Here is a 22,866-nt window from a genome sequence, read left to right as displayed (position 1 = left end):
GGATCATTGATGGACTCTAATCTTAAAGTCTCGCCATTAATTTTTGATTGGATTCAAGTCAGGAATTCACTTAGGGCCACTCAAGAACATTAATTCTCTTCTTCAACCACTCCAGTGTGGCTTTGGCTTTGTGCTTTGGGTCATTGTCCTGCTGAATTGTGAGTTTCCTCCCCAGTTTCAGAGTCTTGGCTGACTCAAACAGGTTTTCCTCAAGGATTTGCCTGTACTTTGCACCATCCATTCTCCCCTCTATCCTGACAAGCTTCCCAGTCCCTGCTGAAGAGAATCATCCCCATAACATGATGCTGCCACCACCATGCTTGACAGTTGGGATGGTGTTGACTGGGTGATGTGCAGTGTTGGAGCTTGCGCCAGATGTAACGCTTGGAATTTATACTGAAAAGTTCAACTTTTTTCTCGTCTGACCACAAAACCTTTTTCCACATGTCTGCAGTATCATCTACATGCTTTTTCGCAAACTCCATATGTGCTTTAAGGTGAGGCTTTTTGAGTAATAGCTTCTTTCTTGCCATCCGTCCATACAGGCCAGCTTTGTGTAGGGACCGGCTTATTGTTGATGTGTGAACACTGACTCCCATCTCAGACACAGAACTCTGAAGATCTCTCAAGGTCATTGTTCAGAGTGACATCCCAAACCAGTTCCCTGCTTGCCCAGCTGCTCAGTTTGGGAGGGCGACCTGATCTGGGTAGTGTCTGGGTGGTATGATGCATCTTCCACTTCTTAATGATGGACTTCACTGTGTGAGAGGGAATAATGATGGTGTGAATTCAACATGGTGTCTGAATGTATTTCCAGTGCAAGGGCATTATTTGCTGTAAACTAAAGCAAGCTTTCTTTTTCTGCCCCTCTTCAGGTTAATTGGTGCAAGTGAGTGTGGCGCCCTTGTTGAATGTTGCTCACCATGGCAAAGCGAGAGTCCAGCAGCAGCCCTGTGGTCCGGCAGATTGACAAGCAGTTCCTAGTGTGTAGTATTTGTCTAGACCACTACCACAACCCAAAAGTATTGCCCTGCCTGCACACCTTCTGTGAAAAGTGAGTCTTGTACAGCTTTTCATGAAAAAGCACCCTCTTTACAACCTTGTGCTGTATATCACCCTATAGAAACACAGGCTGGATGTTATTCTTCTGCCTTCTGAATATTCTGTGATGCACTACAAAAAATCCCCCAGGACACACTATTGTGACGTTGATTGCAAAGGTCAACAACATAAAGAGGGGGGGGGGGTGTTATAATAAGGCAGCTTCTGTAGCCTGCAGCTTTTTCAACTGCTGTGACTCTCTGATGTGAAAAGAGACCTCACGTCACACACACATTTCTCTAGTCTAACAGGGTTTTCTAAAGTAAATTATATACAGTAGTAGTAAACAATGATGAGGATGAGGACGGTTATTCTTTGGCCCACTGCTGGCTTGCAAAAAGACATTTCTGGATCTTTCATTTTTATGTTAATTGTTATATGACAATATGCCTTTCTAAAAGGGAGGTTATCATTTAATGCTTGTCTGCTTGTCTTCATTAGGTATTGTACTTCCAACAGGACTAGGACACATGGCTTAATATTATTTCTATGGGAAAAGTTGAGATTTGAAAATTACCTCAATAAATAAGACATGATTTGTCATAAGACAAGGATCTGTTATAAGAGGTCAAGCTGACAAAATGTGTTTCTTTGAAGACTGCTTATCTCAGGTCAAAGTTCCCATAGAACCAGTGTTAAATCCAAGAGCTACTGTATAGACAAGCATGCCATGTTTACTGTATTTTCTATAAAGGGCATATTGTCAAATATCAATTGAAATAAATAATTTGAATTTTCAAGAAATGAAATGTTTCCTTGGTACTGTGGGAGTCTGCTTCACTGAAAAAATGCCCTCCTTTTACTAAAACTAACTGGTTTAATTAACAGCACTTTGCAGGGTGGCAGGCTACTTTTAATACAGGTCTGGTGTCTATCAAAAGCCAACCTCTGACTATCACTGATTGGGCTAATAGTGCAAAGGGGCATTGTCATTGGCTCAGGCAATTACCTTTCTGTATGAAGGACAAATCTAAACATAGGCGGTCCACCACTAAATTAAAATGTTCTTTCAACACAAATAAGCTCTTTGGAGAATATTTTCAAGGATTATGTTATTTTAAGTAACATATGCAAAATGACACTGGAAGAAATAAAAAAAATGATGGTGCATTGTAAAAAAAAATTTAAAAAAAATCCTGCCTCCATAATTATCTATTTAACAGATCTGCTAGTGAGACTAGAGCACAGTCATTAAACACATTGATAATCCTGAAGTCAGTTGGAGGATTTAAAAAATAATAATTTTAAATGTATTTATTTTTTGCAATCAAAGCCCAGTAAAATTTGAACAAAATATTGTGTTAAATTTGGTGTGGTTTAGAATGTGGTGGTCATAGTAATTTTCTATCAGAACCCCCCCCCCCCCCCCAAAAAAAAATAACAACTGTTATTTTTGAAACTCTTGTTACCTTTCCCCCAACACTCCCCAGGTGTCTGCAGAACTACATCCCCCCTCAGTCTTTGACACTGTCCTGCCCGGTGTGCCGACAGACCTCCATCCTGCCTGAGAAGGGTGTGGCTGCCCTGCAGAACAACTTCTTCATCACAAACCTAATGGAGGTGCTGCAGCGTGACCCCGAGTGTGCTCGGCCTGAGGCCTGCAGTGTCCTGGAGTCTGTGAGCGCCGCCGCTGCGGGCAAACCACTGTGCTGCCCCAACCACGAGGGCAAGGTACCCTGGGGATGGGAGAAGGAGGGGGGGGGGGGGGTTAAGCACAAGGGAAAGTGAGGGGGATTTCAGACTCCTGGACTAGGTACTTTAGATGAGGGTGGGGTCTCCACCACTGGAGCTACATATATAAAATGGAATTTATCATGGAGACATTTCTAATATAAATAAATGGTATACATAATTGAGAAGTAATGATAAAAAAATGTTAATCTTACAACATTTTAAAAGTGTTTGAATAATACCTTCAGTTGCATTACCAGTACTTATATTTTTGCTCCTAGTTTAGTAAAATTAGGCGGCTTTAACAGAATACTACTGTAATTGGAGTCATATTACAGTAGTATATTATAGTACTACTGTAATTGCCTTTTTACAACATGGAAAGAAATAATCTATGTGGGTATTTTGAATAATATAATATATTTTGCTTTATAAGAAATACATTACAGTGGTCTAATACATTACAGTGGTCCATTTCATACATACAGTTTACTTTATTGTTCTGAACATACATGCTATTGTGTTTGCTGTGGAGCTTGCAATGTGTGTGCTGTGTATCCCCCTGCAGGTGATGGAGTTTTACTGCGAGTCCTGTGAGACAGCAATGTGTTTGGAATGCACAGAGGGGGAGCACCGGGAGCATGTGACTGTGCCGCTGCGAGACGTGCTGGAGCAGCACAAGGCAGCACTGAAGAACCAGCTTGATGCCATATGCAACAGGTGAGCTGCTACAGTTTATCTTCCATGCAGCGGGTGAAAGGAGACATGCTTTCTCTGGCTATGAAGGAATGTGTACAAGTTTATTTACAATAGACTACATCCTTGCAGCGGACAAATGTCAGCTGTACTTTTTTTCTTTGCTTCAAATGATACAAATGTTAGTTCCCATTTGAGACTTCGCACCATTACATTAATTTCCATGTCCATTCCTTGTTTTTTTTGTCGGTTTCAAAAATATTTATATAGTTTGTTTGTTGTCGTTTGAGTCATTGATATGATGAAGTTGATTCATTGAACCCTAGTAATTGAACCATCATTATAATACAGAGTGGTGCATGGCAGTGTTCTGTGTTGTTTGGCTCTTCAATCATGCAATACATACATTGCAGTTCATGTTCAGTTGTGTGTAAGAGGATAGCAACACAACATGCAGCTGTGCTATTAGGAACTGTTTACATATCCGCTGCTCCACAGGCTACCGCAACTGACAGCCGCCATCGAGCTGGTGAATGAGATCTCAAAGCAGCTGACGGAGCGCAAGAACGAGGCGGTGAGCGAGATCAGCAGCACCTTTGAGGAGCTGGAGCGAGCACTGCACCTGCGCAAGAGCGCCCTCATCAGCGACCTTGAGAATATCTGCAGCACCAAGCAGAAGGTGGGCAACCCAGCTTTCTGCTTTGTCTGAACAGTATTTGTTAATTTTCTGCAGGCTTTTCACAAAGCATTATTGTGCTTTTAAGTTAATTTGCAGTGCTATCTATTTCCCTGTTTGCTAAAATTCCTAATACCGTAATTTTCATAGTATAACACGCATAAATGCATCGACGTGGATTTGTTTAAAAAATTTAGTGAATTTCCCATGAACGCAACAAACACGGGAGCGCATGTATGTTTTATGCGCATAGTTCCGTGCCCGCGTGTATGTTGCCATTGCACAGCTGAGAGCGAAGTAGGAGACGCCACTAAAACTTCAATATAATATTGAAATATACAGGCTGAAAAGCGTGTGAGAGCTGCTGGTAGTGGAACACAGTATTTAATCAATGAGACCGTATCAGAACTACTGCAACTAATGATGTAAAATAAAAATAGATATTTTCGTGTGATGTTTTATTTTTTGCTAATAATACCATATTATTTAGAAATGGTGTCCTGTGCATTATAGTAATAGTAGGAAGATGTGGTTACAGAATAGGTTTATTTTATACAAAACAAGATATGCTATATCAAAATGCATTAGCTAAAATATATTTCATGGTATAGAATTTGTATACAGTGGTGAAAGTTAGCTGTAAATAGATTGTATAATGTAACTAAACAATGTAAGATTTGTATAAAATGTTGTTCGTAATAAAAAATCTACTTGCATTGCAGTCATACTCACCATTTCTAGAATAGGTTTCTTTAATATTAAATTATGATAAATAACTGCGATATAGTGTTTTGAATACATAACCGTCCTCATCTTAATGTAAAATCCAATACACTGGGATTTCTTTAAATGCAGGGAAATAATGTTTTTTTTTTTTAATGCTTTATTTTATTATTTTACCAGCAATGTTAAAAAAAAAAAAAAAAATGTTGTGAACAGCTGTGAGATATATTTTAAGTCATATGCTTATTCTAACTGTGGAATTCAACAAGCTTGTGTTTTGAATTCTGAAACATATTGCAACAAATTAGTGAAGATGGAACAAACTGCAGCAGCGGGAATCTTCCAAACAATAGCGCTTTTATTGTTATAGCAGGTTACAGCAATTCAGCAGATTCTTCACAGAAACTACGACAGCACTTCTCTAACACACCACAGCTAGCATGCCGGTCCCAGACCCCACAACATTGCAACAATGTAGTACTGTAGCATACTGTCCAATCAGGAGGCTGTCTGCGCATCCTACCCCTAGCTCCTGCCAGCCACGCTTCCCGCACTCAGTAGAGATCACTGCTGGTGCATTTGCATGCACAGTACCAAATAGTAAAAAAAGCAGGGACCCAGCTTGGGACAGCGGCCTCACTTCCCCCGGCAAGAAAGTGCCTTTCCTGTACCATAATACCGCTTTTGGTTGCTGCCTGAAGCTGGGCGAAGGCAAAGCCACGTGTGATGTCCAGCTGGTCCTGCAAGCGCCTGCCGTGTTCTGACCTGGATGTGTCCTCAGTGGTGTCTGGCGGGCAGCCAAACAGCAGCTCAGCCTGGCCAATCATCAGTAGCGCGGGGGTGCAACAGTGGACTCCTGGACAGCGGTCCTGCAAGTCAGCAGGATCAGTGACAGCTGAACGTCCCAGTCCTACTGGTGAGTGACAGTGGCAGTGTGTCGTGTGTATCCCCAAGCGGCGGCACATCTACGCAAAGACCTGGGGCTCAAAGTTGCATCCCTGTTCTGAGTGGAGTTCTTGGGGAACTGGGAAAATAATCCCTCCAGCATCAGGCCACTTTGTGAAATAGTCCTTTGTCACCAGTATGAAGTGGTTCCCCTGGTCAGAGCCAGGGAAGAGAACCAAGATGTTGACCCCCACACGTTCCATGGGGCCCCCGACTGGGAATTGCATAGCGGGGCGTGCGACCAGCCAGGGGGTCTTTCCCGCGTCATACACTCATTGCGGCAATATTCCTCCACATCCCGGCGGCGGCACCCACAGTAAAGTGTTTGTTGGAGAGCCGAGCAACTCCAAAATGTCCCGAACCTGGGGTGCCATGCTACCACCTGCCACCTCACCTCCCGGTCTGCCGGCTCTCACCACCACTGCTGCAGGATGCTGTCTCGGATGGCTGGACTGCTCCACTGTGACCACAGCTCCTTTGTTGCTGTTGACTACAGGGCGATCTCCCAGGGCAACAGCCGGCTTTTCCGCACTGATTGGCGCTGTTCCCAGTCCTGTGGCTGCAGTTAGAGACCTTCTCCCAGGAATGACATGACATCAGCATTGGCATGGTTCTCTCCAGCCCACTGCTGGATCTGATAGTTAAGCAGCGGCAGTTGTTTGATCCAGAGCGCCACCTGCCCATCTGGTTCTAGGGAAGTCAGCAGTCACTGGAGTGTGTCGTGGTTGGTGCGGACGATGAAGGGCAGCCTGCAGAGGTAGTACCCCCCCTGCCACCACTAAGCAGCTCCCGTCCAGTACCGCCGTTCTGCTTTGCTCAGGGACCGGCTGAAGTAAGCCACCACCCGCTCTCTGTCTGGCCACTGTTGTGACAGGGCTGCTCTAATCCCCTCATTGCTGGCATCAGTGTCAAGCAAGAAGGGGCGAGCTGGATCAGGAGGCAGCAGCACAGGTGGTTGAGTCTGCGCTTCTCTCAGGCTGTCAAAAGCACTTTAACAAACCGCAGTCCACTCAAACAGCTCCTCCCACAGCAACTGGTGGAGCGGGGCAGCGATGGTGACGAAGTGGACAACAAAGCGGCAGTAGTAGGAAGCAAAGTCCGGGAACCCTTGTAGCTGTCGTTGATCTGCTGGGACGGGCTAGTCCCAGACAGCGCTGATCCTTTGGCTTAGTATGGACCCCTCACTGATACCCACTCTGTGTCCCAGGAAGGTGACCTACCACTGCATGAAGCTGCACTTGTCTGGCTGGAGCTTCAAGCCAGCTGCTTCCAGCCACTGTAGCACCTAACTGAAAGTTGGTCTGTGCACCAGCAGATCATCCAGGTACATCAAGGCAGCATTGTGACAGGACCACATTCAGTACTTTTGCCATTAGCCATTCAAAGGTGGCAGGCATGACTTTAAACTGCCACAGCGATCGACCGGTGAAGAAGGCAGTCTTTGGCCAGACTGCAGGAGCAAGCTCCACTTGCCAGTAACTGCTTTTTAAGTCCAGTGAGCAGAACCACTAAGAGCCAGACACCAAGTTCGGGGACTAGTGGGCATAGTTTCGTCAAGTAGAGTTAATGAATTCCAAGGCCTAATTGTAGACTATCCATACACACAGTTCTTTCAAGACAGTTACTTGCAGGCTAAATCCCAACCTCCTGCTGAAAGCCATCTCACAGTTTCATCTATCTTAGTCCATCACTGACTTCTACCCCCTGCCTACATCTCAGCAGAGGAACAAAGACCCCATGTCTTAGATGTGAAAAGAGCCCTCTACTACTATATATTGTCAACGTCAACGTTTTGTGTCCTTTGGGGAGCACACACTGGGGAGCCCGTAGCTAAACAAACCACCGGCTGATGGCTGTTGAGTTCATAAAGACCTGCTATATCCTTGAAGGCAGACCTTTATAAAAAAACATCAACATCAAAGCACACTCACTCAAGGGAATATCTAACTCTTGGGCCAACCCCAAAAATGTCCCCCCTATCAGACATCTGCAATGCAGCCACCTGGTCCTCTTTTCTCACCTTCAGAAAACACTACAGTCTATACATCTCTACTGTAGGTCACAACCTTCCTTTGCACACTCAATATCATGCACCGCTTCCCAATAATAACACTACCAAAACCTCAATTTAATCTCTTTGGTATAGGGGTTCATATGTGGATTTAAATAGAACCATAAGAATACCATCATTATCTGTAATTGGATTTCATACGGTTTGAGATGAACTCCTCACCCCTATATTTCCCTTGCTCCTTCCCCTCTATCTTTTACAAAAAGAAAATAATGAACAGGGTTACTCTTCTCTCTCTCATCGGTATCACCTGGAAGGGAGGGGGGAGGGGTACCAGGATACAATTCTGCACCAACCAGGAAGCTTGGTTTCTTTCTCCTGGCCTAGCACGAGATTGGAGTTTTGTGTATGGAGTTCATCTCAGACCGGAAAAAATCCAGTTATAGGTAATCAGGTAACCCTAACCCTAACCCTATATTACCTCAAATAAATTACAATGAGATAACCTTCATAGTTCCCTTTAATTTATCTGATTATTTTTAAACTGAGAAAATAATTAATTTTTCATTTTCATAATCTTTCTCTCCTTTCTTCCTCTTACATCTCTTCCTTTCTCTCTCTTGTGATCTCTCATCTTCCCTCTCTCATTTCATCTCCCCCCCAGGTTCTGCAGTCCCAGCTAGCATCTCTCCTCCAGGGCCAGGAGAACATCCAGAGCAGCTGCAGCTTCACCGAGCAAGCCCTGAGCCATGGAAGTGCCACTGAGGTTCTGCTGGTGCGCAAGCAGATGAGCGAGCGGGTGGGCTCCCTGGCACGGCAGGACTTCCCTGAAAGGCCGCATGAAAATGACCACCTTGACTGCGTGGTGGAGACAGAGGGGCTTCGGCGCTCCATTCAGAACCTGGGCGTGCTCATCACCACCAGTGCAGTGGGCCACACCAGCGTGGCGACAGGAGAGGGCCTCCGGCATACCCTGGTGGGGCACCAGACCTCCGTGACAATCACCACTAAGGACAAGGATGGGGAGCTGGTGAAGACGGGCAATGCCATCCTGCGTGCTGAGATTACAGCACCTGACGGCAGCTACACAGAGGCAGAGGTGGTGGACAACAAGAATGGCACCTATGAAGTAATCTACACGCTGAAGTCTGACGGTGAATTCTCCCTCTCGCTGCTCCTCTATAACCAGCCTGTGCGTGGCAGCCCCTTCCGTCTGCGCTCTATCAAGGCATCCGACGTGCCACAGTCCCCAGATGATGTGAAACGCCGCGTGAAGTCGCCCAGCGGGGGTGGACACGTCCGTCAGAAAGCTGTCCGGAGACCTTCCAGCATGTACAGCACAGGCAAGAAGAAAGAGAACCCCATAGAGGATGATATGATTTACAGAGTGGGTGAGTGAGAGAGGGAAAGAGAGGGAAAGTGTCAGGGACAAATATAGGGGCCTATTTAATTGATGTAAATGCTGATGGATCTAAGTTTCACGCTGTTAGGGTCCAAGGTTTTGGAAATCAGCCATCCAACAGTGTATATTAGTCTCTTTTTAGTTTATTTCTGTCTGGTAAAATATGAAAAAGCTCTAGAAGGTTCCATCCATTGCATAGACTTCATAGTCTTCTTGTTATAACTTCATAGAACCTGAATAACTAAGGTAACATTAGGTAGTCAAGATTAATGCAAATCAGGGTCTTTGAAACCAGTATTTGGTTGCTAATATAGTGGTTGCATTGCTTGCTCTAGAGACTGCTCTTTAAGCTTCACATACCTTTACACAGGGGCACTATATAAGCCAAATAGAACCAAAGATAAAGAACGGGCAGGTGTTAAAATAAGAAAACAGTACATTTGCAAATAGGGTGAAAGCTATGGCAAGCAAAATGATCAGTTAGAGATATCTCTAAGTCATTTACAGATATCTCAAAATATTTGAAGAGATCACTAAAACATTTTAAGATGATTTACAGATATCTTTAAATGGGCTTTAAATTGGATATCTAAAATGTATTTTCAGATATCTTTAAATCATTTAGAGATATCTCGAAATAAACAGGAAGTGCATTCAAAACATTTTCACAGGAAGTAATTTAGAGATATCTCAAAATGATGTAGAGAGATCTTGAAATGAAGAGGAAGTTATTTCAAGATATCTTAAAACGATTTAGAGATATCTCTAAATGAACGGGAGAGAGAAAAAAGGACAGGCCAGACTCCAACCGAGAGAGCCTTCCCTATGGAGTCGAGACTAGCCCTAATGGCCTCTGGGCCCCTGAAAAGACAGAGTCCTCTGACTTCTTGGAGAGTCGTTATAGGCTTGGCCTCACGACTGGGTCCCAGTTAGCGAAAATAATCTGAAAGAACACAACTAATTGTTAGTTATGGGACTCGAGCACTAAGATTAAGAGGGCCATGTCCCAGGAGAGTAAAGGAGGAAGTAAGACAGAGCCTTCTTTCTTGAGGCAAGATATATAGCGCATGAGCTGTGAAGGAATAGTGTGGCCGGTGGTCCCCTCTGACCACACAAAGAACCTGCAGTGTTACTGGAACACCAGGTCAGGGAAGTGAAAGTCACTTTCCCCCCAGAGGGGACCGACACAGAGGTACGCGGCACAGGAGGAGGGAGGAGGGAGGAGGACCAAAACGCAAGAGAAAGAGGCGAGCTGTGACTGTGATTAAATAGGGAGTCGATGATGACAGACAGGTGAAATTAGTCAATGACAATAGGCAGAAAATTAGAAAATAGCGAAGCCCTGGTTCACACCCCCCGAATTTGAGATATATTTTATTTCATTGTTAGATATCTCAAAATGAAATTAAGATATCTTCAAAGGGGTTTATTTACAGATCTCATATTCATTTAAAGATAGCTGCAAATGATTTACAGATATATCTATATAGTTCAAGATATCTTAAAATGCAATTTGAGATATCTCTAAATGATACTTTGGTTTGCCATAGAAAGCTGATATTCAATTGGAAGAATCTCCAGGGATTTGAATTCAGTTACCACCGCAACTTCTTGTGGGGAAATTGGATGTGGAAATATGCAGCATATGTGTGCTGCAGACTGGAGTCAGCACTTTTAGACCTTTTTAAACATCAGTAATTTACACAGTCTTGGCTATAGAAGTGTGTGCTACACATTGTAGGTGCTTCATTTTTTTTTTTTTTAAATCCATATATAAAGTAACAAGATTTATCCAACTTGATAGTATATTTATTTTACATAAATGACAGCCATTACTCTTAAATATTAAATTATTTCATAAATATCTAGCCTGCTGAAAACAATGGTTTCAGTAGGCAAATGGAACCAAAACATGGGCTAATGTCTTCAGTGTAACCACTGCAGTTTAAGCATAAAGGCTTTGTTTTTTGAGTAGGATAAGCAGAAAACAGTATGGTTCTTCATCCCTCTATGATTGTGTTTTCTCTTGTTCATTGATTATTTTTCACTAGCTACTCTGAATCAGGGGCTCCCAAACTGGGGGCCGGGGCTTCCTGGCAAGCCGTGAGATCATTTCATGCAAAAATGTTCTCTCCCAAATCATCCCGACAAAGCAATGTTCCCCAGACTGGAGAATCAACTAATTTACACAAATACTGCTAGGTGCTTGGGGTCATTTTGAACGTAACATTGATGCCAGCTTGTGCCTGCACCAACAGTATGTACCATTATACAACTGTAACCCGATGGTCTTTCAGTTCGATCAATAAAGACTCGGACATAAAGCTTCTTGGGGTCGTTTTGTCTGGAATTTATTATTTTGGCAGAATGAGTTCTGTAGTTATTCAAAACATACTAAAGTACAGAAAGGAAAGCGGTAGGTGGCCTCTGCAACAAGACAACAAATATACACTGTTAAATAAACAAGGCCACTTACAGTCAGAACACAATTTTACATCAGTTACTACAGTTGTCTTGCACTGAAATAAAACACTTGTAATTATACATTAAGTACTATAGCATAGCAGTATCTGGTGAATTCTTATTAACTTATGCATTTAGCAAAGATAATATTGTTTACTCAAAAATAAGCATTTAGCCTACAAATGATCAAAATATAGAAAATAAATCTTGTACTGCTTTCTAATTGCTATATAAGACTAGATAAGTATTCTGATTCACACATGGTAAGATTTTCTATCTGCGTAGGTCTCAATCATATATCACACTTTAATCAGTAAATTTGAAAGTACTAGAAAATATTACTAAAATTTAACTGAACAGTTATAGTTAAACATATTTTCAATTTACTTGTTTGTAATAATTAAAGAATAAATTCCTAGCTGTGCTTTTTCTCTAATACAGCACACAAGGTACGCTTGCAACTTTCTTATACATCATCTGCATTAATATCTTCCTAAATCCGATCCTGTAACTTCATGAAAGCAACAAATATATATATATAACTATACTGATCAAAGAAATATATATTTACCTCGGATGGCTTAGGATTCAGATATTGTATATAAACAGGACGTCTGCTCTAGATGTGTGTGTTTTTTTTTCAATTGCAGTTTGTATGGATTCATTCCTTAAAGGGGCGGTACACTTACTACAAATCACCAAATTCTCCACCTGGTCACACAACAAAAGGGGATCATTGCAAGGAGAACAAAATATGAATTATTTTAATGCTCTTTATAATTATAAAATCATTTTTTTATAAATTACAGATAATTTTGCATAGGGTTAACAATTTCAAGTATCAGTCCATTCAAATTTATGACTAAAAATGAAGAAACTAAATTGGTTAATTTCAAATCCTTTTGTAAAGCATTCCAACTGTCTTCTATTGCAAATGAAAACAAGTACCAAATGTAGGTGAGACCTATGATGTGTCATTCTATTTGGTTATGATGTGTCATTCTATTTGGTTATGATGTGTCATTCTATTTGGTTATGATGTGTCATTCTATTTGGTTATGATGTGTCATTCTATTTGGTTATGATGTGTCATTCTATTTGGTTATGATGTGTCATTCTATTTGGTTATGATGGGCTGCTGAACTTGTGCTTCTTTATATCGCAGGCACACGAGGCAGGGAAAAGGGGGAGTTCACTAACCTGCAGGGGATTTCTGCCTCAGGGAACGGGAGGATTGTGGTCGCGGATAGCAACAACCAGTGTATCCAGGTAACTGAATTTTACTTGGACAGCTGAGTTCATGTACACCAGCTGAGTTCATGTAAACCAGCTGAGTTCATGTACACCAGCTGAGTTCATGTACACCAGCTGAGTTCATGTACACCCTCTGAGTTCATGTAAACCAGCTGAGTTCATGTACACCAGCTGAGTTCATGTACACCAGCTGAGTTCATGTACACCAGCTGAGTTCATGTACACCCTCTGAGTTCATGTAAACCAGCTGAGTTCATGTACACCAGCTGAGTTCATGTACACCAGCTGAGTTCATGTACACCCTCTGAGTTCATGTAAACCAGCTGAGTTCATGTACACCAGCTGAGTTCATGTACACCAGCTGAGTTCATGTACACCCTCTGAGTTCATGTAAACCAGCTGAGTTCATGTACACCAGCTGAGTTCATGTACACCAGCTGAGTTCATGTACACCAGCTGAGTTCATGTATACCCTCTGAGTTCATGTAAACCAGCTGAGTTCATGTACACCAGCTGAGTTCATGTACACCAGCTGAGTTCATGTACACCCTCTGAGTTCATGTAAACCAGCTGAGTTCATGTACACCAGCTGAGTTCATGTAAACCAGCTGAGTTCATGTACACCAGCTGAGTTCATGTACACCAGCTGAGTTCATGTACACCCTCTGAGTTCATGTAAACCAGCTGAGTTCATGTACACCAGCTGAGTTCATGTACACCAGCTGAGTTCATGTACACCCTCTGAGTTCATGTAAACCAGCTGAGTTCATGTACACCAGCTGAGTTCATGTACACCAGCTGAGTTCATGTACACCAGCTGAGTTCATGTATACCCTCTGAGTTCATGTAAACCAGCTGAGTTCATGTACACCAGCTGAGTTCATGTACACCAGCTGAGTTCATGTACACCCTCTGAGTTCATGTAAACCAGCTGAGTTCATGTACACCAGCTGAGTTCATGTACACCAGCTGAGTTCATGTACACCCTCTGAGTTCATGTAAACCAGCTGAGTTCATGTACACCAGCTGAGTTCATGTACACCAGCTGAGTTCATGTACACCCTCTGAGTTCATGTAAACCAGCTGAGTTCATGTACACCAGCTGAGTTCATGTACACCAGCTGAGTTCATGTACACCAGCTGAGTTCATGTATACCCTCTGAGTTCATGTAAACCAGCTGAGTTCATGTACACCAGCTGAGTTCATGTATACCAGCTGAGTTCATGTACACCCTCTGAGTTCATGTACACCAGCTGAGTTCATGTACACCAGCTGAGTTCATGTACACCAGCTGAGTTCATGTACACCAGCTGAGTTCATGTACACCCTCTGAGTTCATGTAAACCAGCTGAGTTCATGTACACCAGCTGAGTTCATGTACACCCTCTGAGTTCATGTAAACCAGCTGAGTTCATGTACACCAGCTGAGTTCATGTACACCCTCTGAGTTCATGTACACCCTCTGAGTTCATGTAAACCAGCTGAGTTCATGTACACCAGCTGAGTTCATGTACACCAGCTGAGTTCATGTACACCCTCTGAGTTCATGTAAACCAGCTGAGTTCATGTACACCAGCTGAGTTCATGTACACCAGCTGAGTTCATGTACACCCTCTGAGTTCATGTACACCAGCTGAGTTCATGTACACCAGCTGAGTTCATGTACACCAGCTGAGTTCATGTACACCAGCTGAGTTCATGTAAACCAGCTGAGTTCATGTACACCCTCTGAGTTCATGTAAACCAGCCTAGTTCATGTACACCAGCTGAGTTCATGTACACCAGCTGAGTTCATGTACACCAGCTGAGTTCATGTACACCAGCTGAGTTCATGTAAACCAGCTGAGTTCATGTACACCAGCTGAGTTCATGTACACCAGCTGAGTTCATGTACACCCTCTGAGTTCATGTACACCAGCTGAGTTCATGTACACCAGCTGAGTTAATGTACACCCTCTGAGTTCATGTAAACCAGCTGAGTTCATGTACACCAGCTGAGTTCATGTACACCCTCTGAGTTCATGTAAACCAGCTGAGTTCATGTACACCCGCTGAGTTCATGTAAACCAGCTGAGTTCATGTGCACCAGCTGAGTTCATGTACACCAGCTGAGTTCATGTACACCAGCTGAGTTCATGTACACCAGCTGAGTTCATGTAAACCAGCTGAGTTCATGTACACCAGCTGAGTTCATGTACACCAGCTGAGTTCATGTACACCAGCTGAGTTCATGTACACCAGCTGAGTTCATGTACACCCTCTGAGTTCATGTAAACCAGCTGAGTTCATGTACACCAGCTGAGTTCATGTACACCAGCTGAGTTCATGTACACCCTCTGAGTTCATGTAAACCAGCTGAGTTCATGTACACCAGCTGAGTTCATGTACACCAGCTGAGTTCATGTACACCCTCTGAGTTCATGTAAACCAGCTGAGTTCATGTACACCAGCTGAGTTCATGTACACCAGCTGAGTTCATGTACACCAGCTGAGTTCATGTATACCCTCTGAGTTCATGTAAACCAGCTGAGTTCATGTACACCAGCTGAGTTCATGTACACCAGCTGAGTTCATGTACACCCTCTGAGTTCATGTAAACCAGCTGAGTTCATGTACACCAGCTGAGTTCATGTAAACCAGCTGAGTTCATGTACACCAGCTGAGTTCATGTACACCAGCTGAGTTCATGTACACCCTCTGAGTTCATGTAAACCAGCTGAGTTCATGTACACCAGCTGAGTTCATGTACACCAGCTGAGTTCATGTACACCCTCTGAGTTCATGTAAACCAGCTGAGTTCATGTACACCAGCTGAGTTCATGTACACCAGCTGAGTTCATGTACACCAGCTGAGTTCATGTATACCCTCTGAGTTCATGTAAACCAGCTGAGTTCATGTACACCAGCTGAGTTCATGTACACCAGCTGAGTTCATGTACACCCTCTGAGTTCATGTAAACCAGCTGAGTTCATGTACACCAGCTGAGTTCATGTACACCAGCTGAGTTCATGTACACCCTCTGAGTTCATGTACACCAGCTGAGTTCATGTACACCAGCTGAGTTCATGTACACCAGCTGAGTTCATGTACACCAGCTGAGTTCATGTAAACCAGCTGAGTTCATGTACACCCTCTGAGTTCATGTAAACCAGCCTAGTTCATGTACACCAGCTGAGTTCATGTACACCAGCTGAGTTCATGTACACCCTCTGAGTTCATGTACACCAGCTGAGTTCATGTACACCAGCTGAGTTCATGTACACCCTCTGAGTTCATGTACACCAGCTGAGTTCATGTACACCAGCTGAGTTCATGTACACCAGCTGAGTTCATGTACACCAGCTGAGTTCATGTATACCCTCTGAGTTCATGTAAACCAGCTGAGTTCATGTACACCAGCTGAGTTCATGTACACCAGCTGAGTTCATGTACACCCTCTGAGTTCATGTACACCAGCTGAGTTCATGTACACCAGCTGAGTTCATGTACACCAGCTGAGTTCATGTACACCCTCTGAGTTCATGTACACCCTCTGAGTTCATGTACACCAGCTGAGTTCATGTACACCAGCTGAGTTCATGTACACCAGCTGAGTTCATGTAAACCAGCTGAGTTCATGTACACCAGCTGAGTTCATGTACACCAGCTGAGTTCATGTACACCAGCTGAGTTCATGTACACCAGCTGAGTTCATGTACACCCTCTGAGTTCATGTACACCAGCTGAGTTCATGTACACCAGCTGAGTTCATGTACACCAGCTGAGTTCATGTACACCAGCTGAGTTCATGTACACCCTCTGAGTTCATGTACACCCTCTGAGTTCATGTAAACCAGCTGAGTTCATGTACACCAGCTGAGTTCATGTACACCAGCTGAGTTCATGTACACCAGCTGAGTTCATGTAAACCAGCTGAGTTCATGTACACCCTCTGAGTTCATGTACACCAGCTGAGTTCATGTACACCAGCTGAGTTCATGTACACCAGCTGAGTTCATGTATACCCTCTGAGTTCATGTAAACCAGCTGAGTTCATGTACACCAGCTGATCATGTACACCAGCTGAGTTCATGTACACCCTCTGAGTTCATGTACACCAGCTGAGTTCATGTACACCAGCTGAGTTCATGTAAACCAGCTGAGTTCATGTACACCAGCTGAGTTCATGTACACCCTCTGAGTTCATGTACACCCTCTGAGTTCATGTAAACCAGCTGAGTTCATGTACACCAGCTGAGTTCATGTACACCAGCTGAGTTCATGTACACCAGCTGAGTTCATGTAAACCAGCTGAGTTCATGTACACCAGCTGAGTTCATGTACACCAGCTGAGTTCATGTACACCCTCTGAGTTCATGTACACCAGCTGAGTTCATGTACACCAGCTGAGTTCATGTACACCCTCTGAGTTCATGTAAACCAGCTGAGTTCATGTACACCAGCTGAGTTCATGTACACCCTCTGAGTTCATGTAAACCAGCTGAGTTCATGTACACCCGCTGAGTTCATGTAAACCAGCTGAGTTCATGTGCACCAGCTGAGTTCATGTACACCAGCTGAGTTCATGTACACCAGCTGAGTTCATGTACACAGAACACATTACTAAAATAACTGCCATTGTTTAATCAGAACAGTATGCATTGTTTGTTGAAAAAATTGAATAATGTTACTTTTAGGTTTGTTTTTTTTACCAAACACACACTGCAGTACAATAAACAATATTCACACAGCTTAAATCATGAGTTATTTTGTTTATTTTTTAAAACTTTTGAAGTAAAGCTTGTGAATCAGTGTGGCAATGCGCCCCGCCCCTGTGTGCATTTGTGTGTTGTGTGTTGCGTGCGTGTGTTAATGTTGGTGTATAGTCATTGGTACACGGGATATAAACGGGTCTGTGTTTCACGTGTATTTAAAAAGTGTAGATTTGTATTTAGGCACGAGGAGAGCACAAATCACTTCACGTGCTGGTTAAATGTAATATGTGAGCACGGGGTTGCACAGAATTAATTCACGTGCTGGGATTCAAGTGAATAATTAATTAGTAATTGAATCCCAGCACAACAGTATATATAGATGCACGTTTCTTTCACTCAGGGTTAGGTGTTCGGAGAGTGGAGAACGGGTGAGAGAGAAGGAGAGTTAAAATCGTAATTATAAATATAATAAGTGTTTTGTTTGTACTCACCGTGTTTGTTCGTCTCCGTTTCACCTGTGTGTTAGTGTTTAGTCATTTTGTTTGTCTCTTTATTTTGGCGCAAGTGCCGTGTCCTGTTTTTGTACTGTTAAACCTTTTTATTTTGTTAATAAACGCTGAGTGCAGCCATTGCACTCAGCTCATCATCACAACCACTGTCTTTGTTTGAATTCCTGATTCTGGTCTGACGCCACCCACTCCGGCCGTCTTTGTGACACGTGGTGTCCTGCGTGGGATCGACAGCGCCTCCAGGACTCAGGCCAGAGCAGGAACCGCAGTTTTGGATTAAAAAAAAAAAAAATGGCAGAAGACGCCATCAAAGTGCGGGACTGGATGCTGGAAAATGCTGGGCTGGAGGCCCAGTCTATACCAGTAGTCGTCCAGTTCCTGCAGTTTATGGATAGGGAACGATGGGAGGCTTATGCAAGGGAACAGACCGTAAGCACCTGGGAGGAAGGTGTGGGTTTGGTCCTCAGCTACCTGGAGGCAATTATAAGTGGAACAGCAGCCCAGGTAGCAGTCCCACCAGCAGAGGAAGAATGCCTGCTGTCCCCGTCTCCACCAGCAGAGGAAGAATGCCTGCTGGTTTTGCCTCCACAGCCCAAGCGGGAGGAGCCTGAGCGTCCACAGCCCAAGCGGGAGGAGCCCGAACGTCCTACGCCTGAGTGGGAGGAGCCCGAACGTCTTACGCCTGAGTGGGAGGAGCCCGAACGTCCTACGCCTGAGTGGGAGGAGCCCGAACGTCCTACGCCTGAGTGGGAGGAGCCCGAACGTCCTACGCCTGAGTGGGGGGAGCCCGAACGTCCACAGCCCAAAAGGGAGGAGTCGGTGCGTCCACAGCCCAACAGGGAGGAGTCGGTGCGTCCACAGCCCAACAGGGAGGAGTCGGGGCGTCCACAGCCCAAAAGGGAGGAGTCGGTGCGTCCACAGCCCGAAGAGAGGGAAGTTGGGGCTTCCACAGCCCTAGGACCCAAGCTGCCAGCAGAGGGTGAATACCTGCTGGTCCCACCTCCACCAGCAGAGGGTGAATGCCTGCTGGTTCCACCTCCACCAGGAGCAGAGGAGCTGGAGCTGCCTCTGCCTCCACCACCGCCAGGAGCAGAGGAGCTGGAGCTGCCTCTGCCTCCACCACCTCCAGGAGCAGAGGAGCAGGAGCTGCCTCTGCCTCCGCCACCACCACCGCAAGGAGCAGAGGAGCAGGAGCTGCCTCTGCCTCCGCCACCACCACCCAAGGAGCAGAGGAGCAGGAGCTGCCTTTGCCTCCGACACCTACACCGGCAGGAGCAAAGGAACAGGAGCTGCCTCTGCCACTTCCAGGAGCAGAGGAGCAGGAGCTGCCTCTGCCACTTCCAGGAGCAGAGGAGCTGCCTCTGCCTCTGCCACTGCCAGAAGCAGAACAGCAGGAGCTGTCTCTGCTTCCCATACCTCCACCACGGGGAGTACGGTGGCCGGAGCCCCAGAAAGGGGAGCTGTCGGCCACGAAAAGGGGTAGGAGGTCTGGAGACCACCAACCCCAGCAGCAGTTTTGCTGCCGGAGATCGTGGGGGAGGTCAGGAGACCTGCTCCCACTGCAGCAGGTTCGCTGCCGGAGATCGTGGGGGAGGTCTGGAGACCTGCTCCCACTGCAGCAGTTTCGCTGCCGGAGATCGTGGGGGAGGTCCGGAGACCTGCTCCCACTGCAGCAGTTTCGCTGCCGGAGATCGTGGGGGAGGTCCGGAGACCTGCTCCCACTGCAGCTTCTTCGCTGCCGGCAGTACTGTGGTCGGAGCCCCACCAAAGGGAGCTACCGGCTACAAAGACAGGGGGAGAGGTCAGGAGACCAGCATCCCCCGCAGCAATTTCACTGCAAGCATGGACCAGAAGGCTGTCAGCCGTGCCACTACCGGCAGGGGTGCTGACAGCATTGCCAGCCATGGGCCCACTGAAGCCTCCCTTCCCAGCCCGAGACTTTGGCCTGGACTGCTGGATTTTTAAGGGGGGAGGTGGCCGTTGAGGCCATGTGTGCTGCGCACAAGGGGGGGTATATGTGGCAATGCGCCCCGCCCCTGTGTGCATTTGTGTGTTGTGTGTTGCGTGCGTGTGTTAATGTTGGTGTATAGTCATTGGTACACGGGATATAAACGGGTCTGTGTTTCACGTGTATTTAAAAAGTGTAGATTTGTATTTAGGCACGAGGAGAGCACAAATCACTTCACGTGCTGGTTAAATGTAATATGTGAGCACGGGGTTGCACAGAATTAATTCACGTGCTGGGATTCAAGTGAATAATTAATTAGTAATTGAATCCCAGCACAACAGTATATATAGATGCACGTTTCTTTCACTCAGGGTTAGGTGTTCGGAGAGTGGAGAACGGGTGAGAGAGAAGGAGAGTTAAAATCGTAATTATAAATATAATAAGTGTTTTGTTTGTACTCACCGTGTTTGTTCGTCTCCGTTTCACCTGTGTGTTAGTGTTTAGTCGTTTTGTTTGTCTCTTTATTTTGGCGCAAGTGCCGTGTCCTGTTTTTGTACTGTTAAACCTTTTTATTTTGTTAATAAACGCTGAGTGCAGCCATTGCACTCAGCTCATCATCACAACCACTGTCTTTGTTTGAATTCCTGATTCTGGTCTGACGCCACCCACTCCGGCCGTCTTTGTGACAATCAGTCACATAGTTTGTTGAAACATCTCAATATTCATATCAATATAGTTAAGAAAATACAGTCAAGAAAAGCACATCAAGAAAAACACTAAAGAATGACAGTTAACTTCCATATTTATATACCCCACCCCAGGTGTTCTCAAATGATGGTCAGTTCAAACTTCGTTTTGGGGTTCGAGGGCGCTCTCCCGGCCAGCTCCAGCGCCCCACTGGCGTCACTGTTGATATGAACGGTGACATCATTGTGGCTGACTATGACAACAGATGGGTCAGCATCTTCTCTTCCGATGGCAAGTTTAAGGTGAGGGAGTGTATGTTTGTCTGTGTGAATTTGTCTGTTGTGGGTAAGGCTGGTTCTGTGTCACTGTGTGTTTCTGTTTATTGACCAGATACCTTAAGCTTTCTGCCTAGTGCAAAAAGATACAAATAATAATGTTACAAAGCTACTGAAGAAATGGCTGAATTTGGTGTTCTCATCTTAACCCCAGTAGATTGTCCATATCACAAAACCACCACAGCACAATTGAAAGACTTTAGAGAGACCCTAAATTGCTAGTGGGTGTTCAGGTTATTTACATGACATGCACTAGTGGTATATAATACACAAAAATACATTTTGCTGTGTAACATGTGTTTTGTTCAAAACTGCACATTTGCGACCTATACAATGAATAGATGTGCATTGCAGACACATTTTATTGATCTATTTTGTCAGCTACAATTACTTTAATAGTTATGGATGGTGTTTATTAATAATAATAATAATAATAATAATAATAATAATAATAATAATAATAATAATAATAATAATAATAATAATAATAAATGTTGTCATAAACTGCTTGTTGGTCATCACCCTTCACGTTTTTTCTTTTATGCAGAACAAAATTGGAGCTGGACGTCTAATGGGGCCAAAGGGTGTGGCTGTGGATAGGAATGGCCACATCATCGCCGTGGACAACAAGGCCTGCTGTGTCTTCATCTTCCAGTCCAATGGCAAGCTGGTCACCAAGTTTGGGGCGCGGGGCACATCGGATAGACAGTTTGCAGGTACCGTACACAGGACGGTAATACAAGCCTCTACAGGTTTTGTGAGACCCACTTCCTCACTACCACAGAGCGGCCAACAATAAAGGGTTAGGAAGTTTACCTAGTTTAGATCCTCAATGGGGTATAAAACAGTGCACAGCCTAATCCTGGAAGCCTGTAACAGGGGAAACAGCTTTTTGAATCAGTTCTTAATATTTAAGAAAGTACAATGCTAACTTTAGAAAAGAAAACCCTTCTGATATCTAGCCAAGGACAATTGTCCTTATAGGGACATACAGTTTTACAAAGCTCATTTAATTACATTTAATAAACCACTGAAACAAAATGGGCCAGATTGACATCACTTTGGTCCGAATGCAACATGTTTGTCTAAAAGGAAAATAAAACTGGTAATTTAAATGTAATCAAACTAGTTTGAAAGTGTAAACCTGGATAATACAGTCATGGTTCAATCAAAGTTTCAGAGGTACAGTACTGGTCCATTCCCTGAGAATATTTTCATTTTTATGCTTTGTCTCCATAATTCTGAGATACTTTTCTATTCAAAAGTAGTGTAAGATAGCAAAAAATACAGCACATCAAATTTACTCTGAAATGTAAAAAAACAAATGTACAAACCACACCTTTCAGCAGTCACTTGGAAGTTTGCCAGTGTATTTTTACCTGGGAAACTTCAACAAGAATTGCACATTCACAAATGCTACAATGTAATGTAGTTATAGGCACACATGTACAGTATACTTATTGGATTTGATTCACAAAGTTTTATTTTTTTTTACTCCAAATCTCTATACCACAATTTTTTCAGCCAGAAAAAACACACTCAATAAAGTCTTAGGCCATTTTGTTTATAATTGTATTTGGTGTTTTTTGAGAGTTATTTGAGAATCTAGTCCATGATGTATATTTATCCCGATCTAATTATGTTTTAAATCAAACATTTACAAATGATCTTCAGTGAAAATGCAGCTGCGTTACAATGGAAATGCCATAGTCTTTTTTAATAAGAGGTAGTGGTAGCACAAAGGTGGTG

The 22,866-nt window shown here is 44.1% G+C and overlaps 1 protein-coding gene across 8 annotated transcripts in view; it reads left to right on the top strand.

Moving 5' to 3' along the window:
- Positions 1-22,866, top strand: part of LOC117406026 (tripartite motif-containing protein 3-like) — a 102,639-nt gene that overhangs the window by 65,210 nt on the left and 14,563 nt on the right. For all 8 annotated transcript variants that reach the window (XM_034009690.2, XM_034009688.2, XM_059029727.1 and 5 more), the window contains 8 exons: positions 876-1,054; positions 2,532-2,772; positions 3,341-3,492; positions 3,967-4,147; positions 8,488-9,214; positions 12,854-12,957; positions 20,917-21,084; positions 21,665-21,833. In XM_034009690.2, the coding sequence (XP_033865581.1) occupies positions 912-1,054; positions 2,532-2,772; positions 3,341-3,492; positions 3,967-4,147; positions 8,488-9,214; positions 12,854-12,957; positions 20,917-21,084; positions 21,665-21,833 (1,885 nt within the window). In that variant the 5' untranslated portion in view covers positions 876-911. The remainder of the gene's footprint in view (positions 1-875; positions 1,055-2,531; positions 2,773-3,340; positions 3,493-3,966; positions 4,148-8,487; positions 9,215-12,853; positions 12,958-20,916; positions 21,085-21,664; positions 21,834-22,866) is intronic.

The sequence above is a fragment of the Acipenser ruthenus genome, chromosome 9, assembly GCF_902713425.1.
Source record: "Acipenser ruthenus chromosome 9, fAciRut3.2 maternal haplotype, whole genome shotgun sequence".
Classification (NCBI taxonomy): Eukaryota; Metazoa; Chordata; class Actinopteri; order Acipenseriformes; family Acipenseridae; genus Acipenser; species Acipenser ruthenus.
Note: the sequence above shows the minus strand (reverse complement) of the source record. Positions and strands in the feature narration are given on the sequence as shown.